Here is a 19,335-nt window from a genome sequence, read left to right as displayed (position 1 = left end):
TTTGTATGTGTACATTTCGTTTTTCAGTATAAATCATTTTCTCTCCACTGAATTTCATTTTATTAGATAGGCCCAATGTTCAAGTCTGTCGAGATCCATCTAGATCCATTTAGATCTTTAGCTTATCTTCTGGAGTATATTGACTATTCCTGCCAGCTTGGTGTTGTCTGCAAATGTGATGAGTTCTCCTTCTATCCCCTCATCTAAATCACTTATAAAGATATTGAAGATTATTAGGCCTAAAATAGAACCTTGGAGTAGCCCACTGCTTACTTCCCTCCATGTATATATAGTTCCATTAAGGACTACACTTTGAGTGCAGTTTGTCAGCCAATTACAAATCCATCTGGTGTTGATATTGTCTAACTCACATTTTTCTAGCTTACCAAGAAGTAGGTTTTGGTCTACTTTGTCAAATGTCTTACTGAAATCTAAGAATACTACATCCACAGCATTTCGCTGGTCCAAAAATTTAGTCACTTTGTCAAAGAATCAAATAAGATTTGTTTGGCATGATCTATTTTTGACATACCCATGTTGGCTTCTGGTTATAATTTTGCTTGTTTTTAGGAATTCGCAGATCTATTGTTTACCTTTTCCAGGATCTTCTCAGGTACTCATGTCAGACTGATTGGTCTGTAGTTTCCTGGATCTGATTTTTCCCTTTTCTGAAGGTGAGAACCACAGCAGTACTTTTTCAGTCCTCTGGTAGTTCCTTGGTGCTCCAGGACCTTTGAAAGATATGGTTCAATGGTTCCAAGATCATGTCTACCAGCTCCTTCTGAACTCTGGGATGTAACCCATTAGGTCCTGATAATTTGAATTCGTCTAGAGTGGACAAGTGTTCTCTTGCCTATTTTAATTTGAATTCCTAGTCTGTCTTTTATGGTTCTGTTTTAGGCTATTCTTTTCTTTTTGTGTGAAAACAAATGCAAAGAAAGAATTAAGCAGCTCTGCTTTCTTCCTGCTGCCTGTCACTTCTTTGCCATCTTCTCCCATTAGTGGACCAATTGTTTCTTTGACTTTTTTCTTGTTTTTTATATGTTGAATCTTTTTATTATTATTATTATTGACATTTGTTGCAAGTCTTACATCATTCCGTGCCTTTGCTTTTCTGACTATCTTTTCAGTTATGGACTAGTTTTTGCCTTAGTTATGTATCCCTCTTTCCATTTTTTATACTTATCCATTTTATCTTTCAATTTATTGAAGAGTTCTTTGTGCAGCCATGCTGGTTTCTTCTTGGACTTCTTACTTTTCTTTTTCAGTGGCATTATGCTGGGCTGGGCTTTTACAATCATATTTTTCAAAGTTTCCCAAGCTTCCTGAGTTGTTCTCCCCTTTAAGATTTTTATCCATGGAATCCTTCCCAAGCTCTTTCTAAATTTATTGAAATCACCTCTTTTAAAGTCTAAGACTTTAAAGATTTGATTATGTTCTATTGCCTACATTATATTGAATTCTATGTGACATGTGATCACTCTCCCAATTTTTCTGCAACTTGAACCCCTCTATCATTTCTTCTCTATTAGTAAAAATTAGATCCAGTATAGCTGTCCCTCTAGTTCTTTCCTCTATTTTTTGGATGATAAACTTGTCAGCCAGGCTCATAAGGAACCTGTTTGATCTCCCATTTGATGCAGAGTTTGAAAGTCAGTGTTTAAAGTCAGTTTCTCCAATGACTTTAGTTGTGGGACGCCAGCAGGAAGTTGCCTTGCTTAATGACCATGGGATTCAGTTAATGTGAGCAATCATTTTCTCTGCTATGGCACTTGCATGATAGAACATTCTCTTCCACCAAAGTCAGGTTAGCTCCATTCCTATTACCATTCTGGAAATTTCTCAAGATCTATTTATGTCAACAGGTCTGAGGAAACCAGGGAATTAGAAACATTTTTAGATGGCTCCCTTGTGGTTGATCTTTTACTCTCTCCGTGTGATTTATATATTTTAAATTTTTAATAGTGTTTTTTATTTTAATAATTACTTTATACTTCTATAATTATAGTTTTCATACATTTGCTGCTTTTATTGTTTTATGCCTCTCAGAGTAACTTCTTATGAGATACTATAATCTCATATAAATGAGGTTAATAAATAAATTAAGAACCCGGGCTGCAGGGACTGCCATGCTAAGCAATGTGATCATGTTTTATAACATCACTTAGCAACAGCAATACGGATCCAAATTACTCTCGTAAGTCAAGGACTCCATATATAGCCAAACTCCATACCCATCCATTCCAGAATACGTAAGTCCATAACAGAAACAGTCTATCCTGGAAAAATGTTCTTCCCTTTCTATTCATATGTTGATGATAATAGTCTGACCACAACAAAGTTCTCATCACAATTGTGGTTTGCAGGTTAACAAAAAACTGACGTGCAACACTTTGGTAGATTACATCACTATTATATGTAATAGGTAAACATTATAGATTACAAACATCTGCAATAGATTCAGCACTATATATCTGATGATGTAAGAATTATTTCAAGGTGTAATGGTTAAGTTAAAAATCACAGACCCTTCAAAATCACCCCATTTGTTTTAACCTTGCCAGCACTCTAGTTAATTTATAGATGTACAGTATAATAATCAACGAATCAAAGGTGTCTTCAGAGGATAAAGACAGAAATATTATTTTCAGTACTACTGTTTCACATTTTAATTCATATTTATATATCACAGTATACTGTTCCACCACAATTCTATTTGCTTATAATTATTTATGCTATTAAGAAATAAAATATATTTTACCATTTATTCTCATATACTGGTATGAGGGCATAACAAAAATTCCCCTTTCATTGTTTGAAAGCAGAATACACAAAATAAAAATACACCCACATGATTAAGTGTAGGGACTTAAGACATTTAGACTGTTCATAGATTGTAAATAATAATGCAATATGTCTGGGGTATTTAGAAAACTTTTAGCTGTCTCATTCTACTCTTCAAGGATCTATCTACTTTATTATTAATTCTGCAATAACTAGAACTTCACTTAACTGAAATTATCTTTGAAAGGCAGAATAAGGATTAATGTATGTTGTCTTATATATAAATCAGTAGTTCCATAACTTCTTACAGACTAAAGAATAAAAGTTATCATCACTTCTTAATTCTTCCATAAAAAGTCTGGAAATTGCTTATTACTTCTACAGCTCCTTAAATTTAACTATTTAACTAACAATTTGGTTAAATACATTAAAAGAAAGCAGCACATTAAAATTATACAAATTCTCTATTATCTTCAACAAATAACTATTTTTGCAGCAACTACTGTATTCTCCTCTTGAGATCACAACCCCAAACATGCAGGCAAAACAAAGTGGAACACATATGGAAGCAAAGAATATTCCTACCTCATACGAAAATGCAAAGTGATCTTGATGTCACTATCAACATCAAAGACATAGTTGGGAGGGAACCAAAGTTTGGTCTCTGGGTCATAGAGTGCAAACAAACTGAAGCAGATTGGTGTGATTCCTATCAAAAATAAAAAAATACAGAAAAATGAGAAACCCTCCAGATATGTCATCATATCATGCTGGGCACAATCCTAGAAGTCACTTCTTAATTTTACTGGTTGACACTAAAGGCTTACCTAGTCCAGGATCCAGCTTCTCATAGTAATCAACCAGAAACCCCAAAGCAGGATATGAGCACCATATCTGTAACTTTCTGGTTATTGACTAGTAGCCACTGATTAATGAACTCATGGGGAATAAAAATTATTTCCTTGATTGGAACTGCCCGACTTGTTGCTCAACACTTCATCTTGTGGAAACAGATGCCATAACTAAGCTGGCACTCTTAGAATGCAAATAAAATTCAATTGCATTTGGTTTTCTCTATTGAATCTCCTGCCACTCAGTTGCATTGGATTATCTTCAGTTCTTGCAAGAAAGAGAACTTTTTAATATCATATATTACTTTAATATATTTTATTATACATACTGTATACACAAACACACATATATACCTTATGTATAATAAAAATATATATTAAAGTAATATATATTAAAAGAGAATACACAATACACACACACACACACACACACACCATATATTATCTTTAGCTCATCTTCTTTCTACAGAAATACCCCCAAACCCTGCTAAAAACAAAATGCCTCATTTTTTTTTTTTTACGTTACTACCATGACCCTACCACTGAGGTATTAATAAGGTACGTCAAAGATTTAAGGGAAAGGGGAACCTCTTCAACAATATTAAAAGGGAAGACCTATTTATGAAGTATTAGATCGTCCCAGTTAAAGTTACTGCAGTAACCAAATCTTTATAAAACAATTTTATGAGCATTATGTAATTGTTAAAAAAGAAGATAGACTCAAAGCTTCATATAGTTTGCCAGGAAATATGAATGCACGTTAACTATAACAAAAGTTTTTATCTACAGAAGATAGCGTCTGTTCTTCCTTCTGAGAAACAAGCAATCTCTTGTTTTCAAGCCACAGTTTTCTAAATTAGAAATTGAAAGGGAAATTATCAAAAGAATAGGGGCTACATATGTCTACCACTAATAGAGGTTTAGACCTATTGTTTCTTACCTATCTTCTGTGCAATATCAATGCAGATCTCTTCAGCACAATAAGTCCCTTTCACGTATATCTGGTATTGTTCTTCTGCCTCACCCTTCCAGTGCAAGAATACCCTCAGACCTCCAGTAGGTGAAAAATGGCATCTCTCCATGGCTGATTCACTATGTTTTATTGCAGAGTGACAGAGAGGCATCATGCTAATGTTCAATCCTTAGCTGAAGAAAACATAAAAACATCATTTAGAAAATCTGAAACATTTGCAAGAGCAAATCATTATAAGGAAACCATATCCATGCAGATGACAATTATTCTCAAAATATTAAATGACCTGATTATTAAAAAAATGCCTATTTCAGTTTAGCTTAGAGAGGCAACTCAAGTTGAAGAGTGGATTATCTAAATACACACTCTGATAGCCAGCATGGTAAGTCTTACATATTTCCTCTTCTTCACCCAAAAAAAACCTGGTTTTTTTTGCCTGCAGAACAGGAAGTTACAGAGAAAAAAGTATTTATCTCCTCTCTAAAAAAATTAGGCAGATTGCTATCTCAAGATGCAGTAATTCTAAAAAAAAAATGCCATATTCTTGTGCTGCTGATGGAATGCTTTAGAGATACAGTTTCTAAGAGAAACCTATCAGGTAAATTATTCCTTGGATGTTGCCAGAATGAAATAACTTTTTACTAGTGGCAACCAGATACTATTTTGTAGACTTTTACTTAAAAATTCAGAAGAATCAAGCTGATAAACTTATTAATGTGATCAAAATTAAGAAATCTTTACCAAAGATTTACTCTATAGCAGTGATGGTGAACCTTTTAGAGATCGAGTGCCCAAAAACTGCTCTGCTCCCCATCTGCCCACAGGGCTACCCACTGCCTCCACGGCCTGCCGCAGATTGCCCAGGCAGCCCAGCAGCGCCATGGCAGTCATGCCCTCTGCCCGTGTCCTGCATCATCTGCACATGATGGGGCGCAAGTGCAGTGTCTTGTCCCCACTGCCCAGCTGCCATGTCCTTGGCTGCTTGGGGATGATTCTTCGGGAGGGCAATGGCACGCATGCCCACAGAGAGGGCTCTGAGTGCCACCTCTGGCACGCGTGCCATAGGTTCACCACCACTGCTCTATAGCTTCTAGATTTACTATTTTTCAGCTGAGATTCTAAAAGTGAACAGAATTATAGATTCTGGATTCCTACTTGCCCAGAAAAAGATCTTTCAGCATAAACAATAATCAATACAATATTAGCTCAAGCATCCAATCATTCAAGCCATCATGGTAGTCACACTAAATAAAAGCAAGGATGATGAATGTTAAGTCTCCCTGCAGTTATACAAATCTGCAATAAAATATAACTTTCTTAAATAAACAAATTAGAAAATGGCACTATTTATTATTTTTTCACAAATACTGGGAAGAACAGAATTCTGCCCATACCCTCAGTTGTTTCTCTCTGTTTCTGCCTCCCCATCAAACAAACAATCACAATTAAAAATCACAGTAATTCGAGTCCAGGACACTCAGAAACACTTAAACTAAGCATGAAATGAGCTCATTCATACTATTAGAGCCCCAAGCTTGATAGAACAATAGGTTTTAGTGCCTAAAGAGAAAGACCAGTAGTATCTGGGCAAGTCTGATTTCATGGGGGATGAAGTTCCAAAGGGCAGGTACCTTGGCAAAAAAAGATTTTCCTCCTGGGTCCCAACAAGTGACTCTCTCTTACGAATGTGACCCAGAGCATTTGTCTCCTACTGAAACTAGCAGAAAGGGTAGCCACCACAATCCCTTAAGTAAACTGGCTCCAAGCCATGAGGAGCTTTCAAGATAACCACAAATGTCTTGAATTTCACCCTGAAACATATTGGTAGCCAAAGCAGTTCACCAAGTAGTCATATGTGCAGAACAACCAACATCTTTAACTGCTTATGCTGCTGCATTTTGCACCCGCTGAATCTTCTGAATGGTTTTTAAGGGCAGCCTCATGAAGAACATGTTAAAATAATCTAATCAGAAGGTGACTAAGGCATGAGTGATTGTGAGCCCTCAAGAAAAAAACACAACTAATATATAACACAAAGCTGTGCAAAATCCCTCCTGCCACTGCTGCTACATGCTCATTGAACAGAAGCTGAGTCTAGGAGGATCCTCCCCCCAACTGTGTACAAGATCTATCTGAGGCAGTGTAATAGCATCCAGAACAAGTAAGGAGGCTCTAAAACAATGGTTCTCAACCTTTTTAATGCCGCGACCCACAACTGGTCGTAAGTTGAGGACTACTCAACCAGTCGTAAGTCGAGGACTACTCAACTGGTGCAGCACTGTTTGCAGAATGGGACTTTTGGCGGGCTCAGCAGGACAGAGACAGCCTGGACAATTCCTATTGGCTTTTGAAATCCAATAGAATTAGACTCTATTCAAGAGAGTCTATTCTATTGGCTTTCAAAAGCCAATAGAATAAAAGGGAGTAGCACAGCTAAGGAAAAGGGGGAAAAAATGGCGGACTGCGTTGTTTGGCGACCCCCGTGAAATGGTCGTTCGACCCCAAATGGGGTCCCAACCCACAGGTTGAGAACCACTGCTCTAAAACCAAAAGCCAATCGTGTTATTAGAGTTAAGCCAAAGCCTATTGTTTCCCATCCAGATCCTCACATTCTCCAGACACCAAGACATGATCTCTACAGCATCACAACATGCCCAAGTGAAGATGCATAACTGGATATCATCTGCATACTAATTGCATGCTTGATCACACAGCATCTTCTCTAACTAGAGGAATTCTTGCAATTACCCAGCAAACTAAGATAATTAACTGCTTGATTCCATGGAGTTAAGTTTAAGGAGATTGCAACATACTATGGTAAACACAAATCTCACCAATCCTTCTGTATCCAGCTATTAAGAATTTTATGGCTTTACTGATTTGGGATTAAGTACTGATTTAAGATAACACTTACCGTACTATCCTTCTTAATCCAAGCTACATAAGTGTTATTTATGCTGAATTAACCATTATGGTCTGTATTTATATTCCTTAAAAAATATAAGCACTCTACACACTGTTTTGTGCAAGATGGATCAGCTCTGGCTCAGACTGATAAACCCACCTCATTACTGACACTTAATACAAGTCATTCCACTGGACGCTTTAAAAGATGGCTCTGAATTTTGCTATCCTCCAGAGAAACCTGCTGGTAAGATAGCATAGTAATGAATTGACATAAATAAGGAATAAGCCTTTATTTTATGTAAGTCACTGTGAATATATTTAACTATATAAAGCTTCTTTTAAAAGTTGAAACATGTTTTATTTTATCACCTCTATCCTTCTGGCATTCCTAAACTGAGGCAGAATACTAAGAAGGCAAGTACAGATGTCCCTTATTAAAATTTAGTCTTTCAGTGAGCTCACTATTTTGTCTGCAATACAGGAATAGTACTGACTGTAGAGACTGTTGTTTACTTATAAAGCATGCCTCTGTAAAATAATTTACAAGGTTGTTATACTGTCATCTAAATAAAATATTAAGATAAATGTACTTCTATGTTTCAGGTCTATATATTTACCATCTCTAATCTTTAGAAAAACTTTTAGTTTTTCATAATCTTTTTTTCTGCTTGCTGGTAAGTATTGCTTTGCTGAATCAATCCAAAGACTCATCTGAGAGAATAATTCAGAGATATCTCTGCAAACAGGTCTTTTTTTTTTTTTAAAGGCTACTTAATCTATAATCATTGACAGATACCTATCACAAATCTGACCTTGATTTCTTTCTTTTTAGTCTGGTGGAAAGGGAGTTATGTAGCCACAGTTTGGATAGATGTTGGGATTTTGGAGGCTTTTACACATTTAAAGAACGGTTGGTTTCTTCGCCATCCCATGCTTCTTTCTACTGTAATATTTTCATTACAGATAACACACCGTGTTATCGAAGGACCATGCCCTCCTCCATACCATACACTGAGGCTCTGTATCAGAAAATGACAGCTGACAGAAACTTGACAGACCTTCTCCCATCGTCGGTCGGTTTCCCCATGCATTTGGTTCAAACCCCCATTTTCTAAAGTTATTTCAGTCTTAGCTTCTCTCGGCGCCCCTGTCACTTCGGACTTCTCGCACCCTCGATGCGCCATTTCCTCCAGAGTTATCAGTCAGCTCCTCTATTCTCCCGGCCCCCACCATTTAGATCCGTGGAGTCTCCACGTGCCAAGTCCCCCGACCCAACCGCTACCTACCTCAGAGGCGGCAGGAGGAGAAGGAGGAGGAGGAACCCACCGCTACTCTCACGCCACCGCGGTGGCCAAAACAATCAATCAAAGAGAAACAGCTCCAGTCGCCTTCCTCCCTCCCTCAATGTCTGGCTTGTGAAACCAAGACAAACCTTATTATTGGCTTCATGAGACAACTTCTCTCATTGGTTCGTATTCTGCTCCACTCCCTCCTTCCCCCTAATCAGGCTACGCCGTAAAGTAAAACTCGGCCCACTTTGAAGGCTCGTGGTTGGAAGGTTTAAAGATGATAGGCTTCCCGAATGCGCGAACGAGTCTGGATTTAGCCCCGCGTGCTACTGTATACCCAGTCTTGCTAGATGGTTTACAACGCCTGAGTTGGCGTCCGTCCGCCGCTGGGTTACGGCGTCGGTTAAACCAGGGATAGGCAACCTTGGCTCTTTTATGACTCGTGGACTTCAAATCCCAGAATTCCTGAGCCAGCCATGCTGAGGAGAAATAGAGAGGTTTCCAAGCTGAGCCATGCTGGCTTAGGAATTCTGGGAGTTGAAGTCCACGAGTCATAAAAGAGCCAAGGTTGCCTACCCCTGGGTCAAACTAAAGGAAGAGCACGTCTCCAGACGCTGCAGTCTGAAGGCCCAGCCGGACTGCATCCGAGAATCACGTGGCGATCCGAAAGAAGCCTCACGTTAGTTTCAACGTATACCCTCTATAATTATCACTGTTAATGGTTGCGATTTAATACGTTACCTAAAATCTAAATTAGCAACTTTTAGAATACATTCGCCACGTAAATAGCAGTCAGAGAGCACTAGGTGATGCTTAGAATATGCTACCCTTTCCGAAAATAGTTCAGGAATGGAGTTGAACCCTCCACTTTTCATTCCAGCGTTGGTTGTCAAATTGTTTGAATGGTCAGGTCAGAGGACCCAACAGCGAAATCAATATATAGTTAGTTAGGAGGATGACGCCCAAGTAATCAGATTTTTTAGGATAAACTGGAATCTGTTCATCAAATGAAATCTGATGTACCCAATCCTAAACAGCACAGTATTTAGGTTTAAGGTAACCCATATCTCAAAATAATATCAAAGGAGACGTGCGGGCCATAGAAATCTTAACAACCTGAAGAAAGTGTGACCATAACCTTGATCCTCGAGAAAAGAAACTTGTCCATGGAGTTAATAATAGAAATTTTACCTGTGCAATTATAGGTTTCAGTGTTGCTTATCTGAACAATATAGATGCTTGAATAGGAGCACAGATCCAGTAAGAAACACCAACATAAAGATAAGCAGAATTTCGTTCTATTTATACTTTGGCAGGCGTTAAGATTGAAACACAAGACTATGAACATTGTTATGAGGTGGGCAACCTTAAACAAACATTGCCCCACACAGCCCATTAAATAAAACTGCTTTCAGATTAGGTCAAATTGAAAATCTTGCCAACAATTAATAACTGATTATGCAGCAATTTAGTATTCCTAACATTTCCTATGCATTTGTTTAATAATCCTTACAAACAATCCTCCACAGAAAAGAAATATTGAGATGAAGAGATCTGGGCTAATATTTAACAGTTGGTTTAAAACCACTCCTGAAAATAAAAGCAAGGGCAAGAAGAAACTTGATAAATTTTTATTTATAGCTCATGTAGTTATTTGCTATCTGAGCTCAGATTTATTTATAACCCCCTTTATTATTTTTATAAGTAATTCAACATGGTGAATATATACAATACTCTTTTCTTCTCCTATTTTCCACACAACAACAACTCTGAGGTGAATTGGAAGAGAATGACTGGCCCAAATCTATCCAACCAGCTTTCATACCTAAGGTGGGACTAGAATTCACAGTCTCCTAATTTCTAGCCTGGTGCCTTAACTACTACCAGTAGACCAAATTAGCTTTTGGATGATGTCAGGAGTTCTAGAAATCATATTTATTTAGTTACCAAGTGCTACTTCTTTCCTAAAGTTTCTAGATTAGATCTAGTTTAGTGATGTACATTCTTATTTCTGCCTTCTCTGTTATTCTGTCTGTTGGAATAAAATTAGATTATTACAAAGAGCTTTTGTGATTGTGACATGATACAATGCATGTGGGTGGAAAGGGAACACAGAACAGTCAGTAGAGGGCATTTGTGTGGGAAACTTTATAAAAACACTGGGAACATATTCAAGAGAAAAAGATCTTAGTTGAGATGACTCCAAGCCAAAAATGCCTGAAAACAAAGCAAACACAAACTTGGAAAAGGATTATGGCCCCACATAGCTAAATAATCTTAGGCACTCAGAGAGATTGTGTCACAAATTTAGACAGTGAGAAACTTATTATTTCAAAGGCAACCATTAATCCTATATATAAATTATAAACATTTCAAAGAGGAGGCACTGGTTTTAACATACATACATAGCCTCAAACTGTTCCATTCCATAAGCAACATAACGCAGACCACAGAAAAATAGAATGAAATAGGCTGAAGAAATTAAAGGCATGAAAAAGGAGAAAGAAAACAAAGCTAAATTTACACTAACACTACCCATTGTATCTGCAAACTATCCTTACTCATACAATCTTTCATATGTTGCCTTTTAAATTGTTTAAATTGTTTCACAATACAGTAGCATCCAATCACAACTTTCCCAGTTTTAGTATCACTCTTTCTTCATGTTTGTTTTGTAATTGTAATTTCCCCTCATCTATTCCCAGTACCATTCTTTTTCATAATTTATGTCTTGAGCTATCATTTAAATAATTTTATGTTTTAAAAATCACTGAATTAAATTCAAATATTTAGCACCTGTTTCTCAGTCTGCTTAATAGTCTTTGTAGTATACCAAATGTTCTCTCCTTTAAACAGAATAACTTGGCTCTTGCTATGTGCCACTCAGAAGCTTCAACTGATTCAGAAAACAGTGGGATGGGCAGCAGCGGACATGACTTGCTATGCTCAACTAACACCCCTGCTCGGTAAGTTGCACCAGTTTGCTTGTAGGTGTGATTCAGAGTGCTGGTTATAACCTACAAAGCCCTACATGGCATAGGGTCTAGCTGTCTGAGTGATCAGTTATCTCCTTGGGTGTCTGCTTAGCTAACATAAGCCCATAGGATTGGTATGCTCTGGATTCCTTCCGTTAAATATTATGATCTTTTGGAATTGATGAAATGTGCCTTTTCAGTTGTAACACCTGCCCTGTGGAATAAGGTTCTCCCTGAAATCCCCTCTGATTGCATTCTGGAAGACTTAAAGACATGGTTGTTCTCCCAGACCTTGAATTGCAGCCTTTGTGGGATATGTTTGCCTATGTTTTATGTTGTTGGTTGGATTTACCATTTTTCTTTTAATTTTTCTTCATTATCCTTTTTCTCCATTCTTTTATTATATAGATAGCTGCTTAGAATCATTCCAGAGATGGGCAGTGCCTAAATTAAATAACTACATTCTAAAAGTTTACTTCCTGTTCTTATATATATAAAAGTTCATTTGCTTCAATTATTTCTGGAATTGTACACTTTTCTGTTCACTATCAGACCACTGAAGCAGGGCAGGTCAGAAGACAATCTGACTTATTGGTATAAGCAATAGTAGCAAAATCTTTACCGCCTGACTACATTTTCCCCTTTCTCTTATGATATAGTGAATTAGGAAGGTGAATCTGAAGGTGAATCAAGCAATGAATCAGCAAACTACCTAGAGCAGAGTTTCCCAAACTTGACAATTTTAAGGCATGAGGACTTCAACTCCCAGAATTCCACAGCCAGCAACGCCGGCTGTGGAATTCTGGGAGTTGAAGTCCACATGCCTTAAAATTGTCAAATTTGGGAAACACTGACCTAGAGGCAAGCAAAGTCATTACCAAAAGCCAACATGGATTTGTCAAAAACAGATCTTATTGCATTCTTTGACCAGGTGACAAAATTAGTGGATCAGAGGAATGCTGTGGATATAATTTAGTTGGACTTCAGTGAGGCATTTGATAAAGTAGACTACAACCTACTACTTGGTAAGATAGAAAAATGTGGGTTAGAAAACATCACCACCAGATGGATTCGTAGCTGGCTGACCGGTCGTACTCAGCGTGTAGTTCTCAATGGAGGGAAGTGTCTAGTGGGGTGCCCCAGTGCTCTGTTCTGGGCCCAGTGCTCTTCAACATCTTCATCAATGATTTGGATGAGGGGATAGATGGGGAACTCATCATATTTGCAGATGACACCAAGCTGGCAGGAATAGCCAACACTCCAGAAGATAGACTTAAGATACAGAAGGTACTTGACAGACTTGAACATTGGGCGCTATCTAACAAAATGAAAATCAATGGTGACAAAAGTAAAGTTCTACGTTTAGGCAAGAAAAACCAAATGCACAGGTATAATATAGGTGTTACCTTGCTCAATAGTAACTGTGAGAGGGATTTCGGAGTCTTAGTTGACAATCACTTACATATGAGCCAGCAGTGTGCTGCAGCTGCCAAAAAAGCCAACACAGTGCTAGGCTGCATTAACAGAGTGATAGAATCAAGATCACGTGAAGTGTTAATACCATTTTACAATGCTTTGGTAAGGCCACACTTGGAATACTGCTTCCAGTTTTTGTCATCACGATGTAAAAAAGATGTTGAGACTCTAGAAAGAGTACAGAGAAGAGCAACAAAGATGATTAGGGGACTGGAGGCTAAAGCATATAAGGAAAGGCAGCTGGAATTGAGTATGTCTAGTTTAATGAAGAGAAGGACGAGGGGGGACATGATAGCAGTGTTCCAATATCTCAGGGGCTGCCACAAAGAAGAGGGAGTCAAGCTATTTTCCAAGGCCCCTAAAGGCAGGACAAGAAGCAACAGATGGAAACTAATCAAGGAGAGAAGCAACCTAGAACTAAGGAAAAATTTCCTGACTGTTAGAACAATTAACCAGTGGAACAACCTGCCTCCAGAAGCTGTGAATGCTCCAACACTGGAAATTTTTAAGAAGAGACTGTCTGAAATAGTATACAGCAGCGGTGACCCAGAGGCAGCACACAGAGCTCTTTCTATGGGCACGTGCACCATCGCCCCAGCCTTGCCTCCCCCGTGGCCCCCTCCTCACCAGCAGGCCCCCCAGAGGAGAGTTGCCCCCAGGTGCGGCCTGCTTGGAGCAGCACAGCCAAGGACATGGCAGCCGGGTGGCAGGGACAAGACTGCCATCGTGCCTCGTCGTGCGCAGATGATGCTGTGGGGTGCAGGTGGAGTGTGTGGCCACTGTAGGGCCACCTGGGCAATCTGCGTCAGGCCGTGGAGATGGTAGGTGGCCCTGGGGGCGGGGCGGGGGCAAGGGGGTGGGGCAGTTTTTGGGCACTCAGTGTCTAAAAGGTTTGCCATCACTGCACTGTTCCTTGCCTGGGCAGGGGATTGGACTAGATGACCTCCAAGGTCTCTTCCAACTTTATTACTACTACTACTACTACTGTTATTTCTCACATATTTTACAATCTTTCTTGCCACAGTTATTAAGTGGCAAGGCTATTAGAAGTAAATAAGTGAGAGTATATGAAAATACAAAGAGATTTCCTATGTTTTCATATGCATAACTATACAATAGTGTAAGGTGGAATACTATAGCACTAACAGCCTTAATAGCATCCATTCCCACTGTGGTAATAACCCTAATTTAAAAGATAGGAAGAATTTTGGGGTTTATGAAATTCAATTAAAATCTCAGCAAGGCATCAAGAATTATGAAAATTGATTTATTCCACCATGTTAAATAATATTTTTTTTTATTGAAATTTTTTTAAATTTTACAAAACAAATCCCCTCCCCAGACCCCCCCACCCTCCATTACCCTCCCCCACCTCCCCAAGCCTCCCAAACCCTCCCCCAACCTTCCCAGAGTTGAGTACAGGCTTAATTAAAATTTTCCAAAAAAAGAAAAGAAAAACTTGAAACACATATAAATCCTAAACAAATCTAAATACCTTAAATTAAATAGATTATCTTCTCTAAAAAATAATAATTACAATCATTAAATGCATTATAATATACTCTAAACATTTTCTAATATACTTATAATGTTATCCATCATTCTATATAAACTCCCTCCAAAAGACAAATTTAAACATTACTTTCTTTAAACATCTATACCTACAATATAAAATCTAATATAAATCATAAACAAATCTGAATACATTTAATTAAACAAATTATACTCCCTCCAAAGCACAAATTTAAACATTACTTAAAACTTAAAACATTAGAATCCCCTTATACGCATTAAAATCTTTACCAATAACAAATTCCATCTTAAAAATAATAATAATAATAATTAAAAAAAACCAAACATTGAACACATTATAATATACTCCGAACCTTTTCATATCATACTTATATTATTATCCATCATTCTTTATAAACTCCCTCCAAAACACAAATTTAAACATTACTTAAAACTTAAAACATTAAAATTCCCTTATACGCATTTAAATCTTTACCAATAATAAATTCCACCCACAATAAACACATTAAACATTTAAATCTTTACCAATAACAAGTTCCATCCACAAAAAACACAGTCCTTATCAGTCTCAATTGTCCATATAGAATTTTCATTCGATCTCCATCCTTATCAGTCTCTCTTATCCATAAGGCTGGAAAGAAATGCTTTGAGATCTGCCCTTAAAGGTTGCTCCGAAATTATAAATCCTGACTCTCCCGCCGGCTCAGAAGCCAATACATGTGAAGATTCCTTAAACTCCTTCTTCTGTTGGTCTTTTTCTTTACAGTTATATGTTGCACAAGTTGTCCTCGCCCCTTCCTCTCAGCTTGTTGAAGCCCCTCAGACTGAGATTTCCCATTTTCCATTTCTTCACACAGCAATTTTACCCTTGAGGGTTGCTCCAAAAACTTTATAAGTCTTACTTCTCCCACAGGTTTAGAAGCCAATAGAATGTGAGGCTTCCTTAACCTTCTTCTGTTGTTAAATAATATTTTGTTATTCAATTATATTAACTGAATTATAGATTATAATTTAATCCAATTTATATATATTACTTTCTTTTGTGACCCGGCCCATTTAGTCACCGTTATTTGTTTGGTTGGTTTTTTTCTCCAGAAACTTATAAATTGCACATCTTCCATAGATGGCAAAAAACTCTCAGGAGGATCACTCTTACAATACTGAAGCAACTACAAAAGAAGGGAAATGAAACACAATGGAAAGGTAAAATGTTTTGTAGTAATTTTGAGCTATGGAGTGAACATTTCTAAGGCTCTTATTTCCTCTCAGGATTTTGAGAACCTAGAAGGAAAACTGGATTAGGTTTTGTCAATGTAAGGAGAACTCCTTTGTTATTAAGAAGAAGCACTTTTTAGAAATGGCAGTAGCATTGGAAATATCTATTTTATCCTTGTTAATGCGTATTAGAACATGATGGGATTTGACAAGTATCTCCAACTCACAGAGAACATTTATGGGTTTTCCAAGTTACACTGTTGGTTTTTCAAGTTATATAGTTGTCTTTTCCCTTAATGGGTTTGCCTCATAAAGTTACATGGAGTTGGATCTCGCTGTGTTGAATCAGTTAATTCTGCCTTTGTTAAGATATGGAGTATTTATTTCTGTCTTGATAAGGAAAAAATTAAGAGGCTTTATCCTGGGAAGGAAGTAGTTTAGATCTGGGGAGGGATTATTGGAACAGGGAACTGGACCCGTCTTTGTCACTTTCACGAGTGATGTCCTAAAAACACATTATCTTTTCATTTCAGCCATAAAATAGTTCTACAGTAGGGGTTTTTTTTCCTTCCTCCAAGGCCAGTCCCAGTTGGGGTTGGTGGGAGGAGAGCAGTCAGGCCATAAGCCCCACTCTGTGGGGTGCTTCAGTACTCTGCCCATTTTCTCCTCCCCCTTTTAGTATTTACATGAAGCCATTGGGGGAGCTCATCTGTCAGTTTGGGATCAGGTATTATTAATATGCCAGATGATACCCAGCTATACATGTCTGGCCCTGGGCTGCCAAAATTCTTTCTGAATGTCTGAAGGCTGTGAGGATCTGGATAAGGAAGAACAGGTTGTGGCTGAAACTTGCCAAAATTGAGTAGTTGTTGCTTTTGGGGATCCCCAGATCCAGGAGTTGCAGAATTTCCATCTATGGTTTTGGATGGGGTGGCACTACCCCATTCATACTTGATACCCAATCTGGGGGTTTTCTTGGACTCATAGCTACTGTTCAAAGAGCAGGTAGTAACTGTGGCTAGAGGAGCCTTTGTACAACTGTGTGTTGTTGATAGTTGCTCCCATTTTTAGATCAGAGGGCCCTGCTCATGGTCACTCACACTTTAGTCAGCTCCTAATTGGACCATTGTAACACATTTTACATGACGTTATCCTCCTAATTGTTCTATTGCAATGTATTCTACATGTCCTGTGAAGCTTCAATTGATCTGGAACCCAATTATGTGGGTTCCAGATCATATACCCATATACCACTGCTGTTCCATTAGCTGCACCGGCTCCTGATTCAAGGTGCTGGTGATTGCCTTTAAAGCTGTTTGAGCAGGAGGTTGGACTAGAAGACCTCCACGGTCCTTTCCAACTGTTATTCTGAACAGAACCATCTCACAAGAACATCTGCCTGCACCACACATTCCCACAGGAAGGGCATGCTCTGATGTCCTTTTAAATTTTATCATCTTATGGGAGCTAGGAAGTGTGCCTTTTCTGTGGTTGTCTGGAATGATCTATTCCACCATCACCACCCACCACCACTATGCCAATATACAACAGGTCCTAACTCTGTTGGGAAAGCCATAAAGACTGGGTTCTTCCCTGTGGCATTAGGGGATGGTTGAGTGGGATAGTCACTCTGTCATTGTTTTACTGTGTACTGGGGCACCATTTTACATGGTATATTTATATTTATATACTGTCTTTTTGTTATAGATGGCTTGTTTTTTCTTCTTTTTGATTTATTGTGCACTGCCCAGAGTCACACTGTCTGACTTGGGGAGATTGTAAATCTATAAATAAATAAATCTTTCAAAATTGATTCTAGTGGGACTCTTCATTTTTTTCCAGGACTTATACAACGTTTGAACATAAGAATTCAGTTTTTCCTGATTGCTCCCATATAACTAAATAATGGAAGATTAGATTTCCTTTGGCTCTCACACTTTAAAAGTATGGGAAAGGCGATTGGCTGGCACATTTACATAACACCAAAGAATCTTGAAGAATATTTTATTTAAGGTTGTTTTCCTCACTTTGGTTTCCATTTTTAAACTGAATAAACAAATTCTTAAGATATCACCCCCAAAAAAGATCTTTTGGGACAAAAATATTAAAATTGCTATTTAAAATGTGTATCTTTCTCCATATTGGTTGCTGTGTAATTTTTGTTTGCTGTCCTGTGTTACTTTTATTTTCAACATTTTGTTGATATACTAACTAGAAAGTGGGGGATTGAAAAAGAAATAAATTATCTCTGGTATTCCTATACTAAGCATTTTGTTGGGAAAAACAGAAAATAAAATCACTAGAAAACCTGATTAAATTGAGACTTGGTTATACTGCAGTGATTCACTTGACAACTGTGGCAAGAAATGTCGTAAAATGGAACAAAATTCACTTAACAATTGTTTCATTTAGCAACAGAAATTTGGGGCTCAATTGTGGTCATAAGTCAAGGGCTACCTGCACTTGGATTTTTTTTTAAAGAGCTAGCTTAAAATGCTACACCAATATCCCATGAAAAACCAAAATGTAGACTATTTGATCCCTCAGGTTCCTATAACACAGTGGTTCTCAACCTTTTTAATGCTGCGACCCCAACCGGTCGTAAGTCGAGGACTTTCCCTGCCTGGGAGCGCCGTGCATGCATGGTGCTGCCCCCTGCGCCAGCCGAGGTGTAGCTGGCAAGTGGCAGAGATGGCGCAGGCCTACCACTGGCTGGGCCACCAGCTGGCCCAGCCCAAGGGAGGTAAGGCACCCGCCGGGCCCCATGCGCGCCAGCAACCCTCCCTGCGCCCGCCAGCCTCTCATCTCCCACCCCTGGCCCTCTTTTACTTACCTTTTTAGTAGTTGCTCAGCAGGGAGGGGTGGAAACTTCCAGACAGCTTGCCTTCGCCGCAGACAACTTGCAGCACCGTTTGCAGAATGGGACTTTTGGCGGGCTCAGCAGGGCAGACACAGCCTGGACAATTCCTATTGGCTTTTGAAAGCCAATAGAATTAAACTCTATTCAAGAGAGTCTATTCTATTGGCTTTCAAAAGCCAATAGAATAAAAGGGAGTAGCACAGCTAAGGAAAAGGGGAAAAAAATGGCTGACTGCATTGTTTGGCCACCCCCGTGAAATGGTTGTTCGACCCCAAATGGGGTCCCGACCCACAGGTTGAGAACCGCTGCTATAACATGAGGTACAGAAATCAGTGGATTATATTTTTTTAAATTTAGGATATAGTAAAATAACACTGATTACATCCATTCTCCACCATATTTATAGCAATATAAAAGTGTTCGGTGTTGCAGACAGATAAATCAAGTTTTTTCCATCATAAATCACGTAGAG

The 19,335-nt window shown here is 38.3% G+C and overlaps 1 protein-coding gene and 1 long non-coding RNA gene across 4 annotated transcripts in view; one reads left to right on the top strand and one right to left on the bottom strand.

The window, feature by feature from the left end:
* Positions 1-9,082, bottom strand: part of TYK2 (tyrosine kinase 2) — a 52,088-nt gene extending 43,006 nt beyond the window's left edge. The window contains exons 1-3 of one of the 3 annotated variants that reach the window (XM_039328351.1): positions 8,948-9,082; positions 4,576-4,781; positions 3,370-3,493 (exon numbers count right to left, since the gene is read on the bottom strand). In XM_039328351.1, the coding sequence (XP_039184285.1) occupies positions 3,370-3,493; positions 4,576-4,762 (311 nt within the window). In that variant the 5' untranslated portion in view covers positions 4,763-4,781; positions 8,948-9,082. The other 2 variants (XM_039328350.1, XM_039328352.1) reach the window with 2 other exon arrangements.
* A 267-nt stretch (positions 9,083-9,349) lies between these two features.
* On the top strand, positions 9,350-18,404 carry LOC120301303. The gene is made up of 4 exons (XR_005554857.1): positions 9,350-9,483; positions 11,661-11,770; positions 15,884-15,991; positions 17,846-18,404. It is a non-coding gene; the product is annotated as an uncharacterized LOC120301303 (long non-coding RNA).
* Positions 18,405-19,335: the final 931 nt, after the last annotated feature.

Source organism: Crotalus tigris, unplaced genomic scaffold (assembly GCF_016545835.1).
Source record: "Crotalus tigris isolate CLP2741 ecotype Arizona unplaced genomic scaffold, ASM1654583v1 scf7180000024375.2447938, whole genome shotgun sequence".
Taxonomy (NCBI): Eukaryota; Metazoa; Chordata; class Lepidosauria; order Squamata; family Viperidae; genus Crotalus; species Crotalus tigris.
This window is presented reverse-complemented; position numbering and strand designations above follow the sequence as displayed.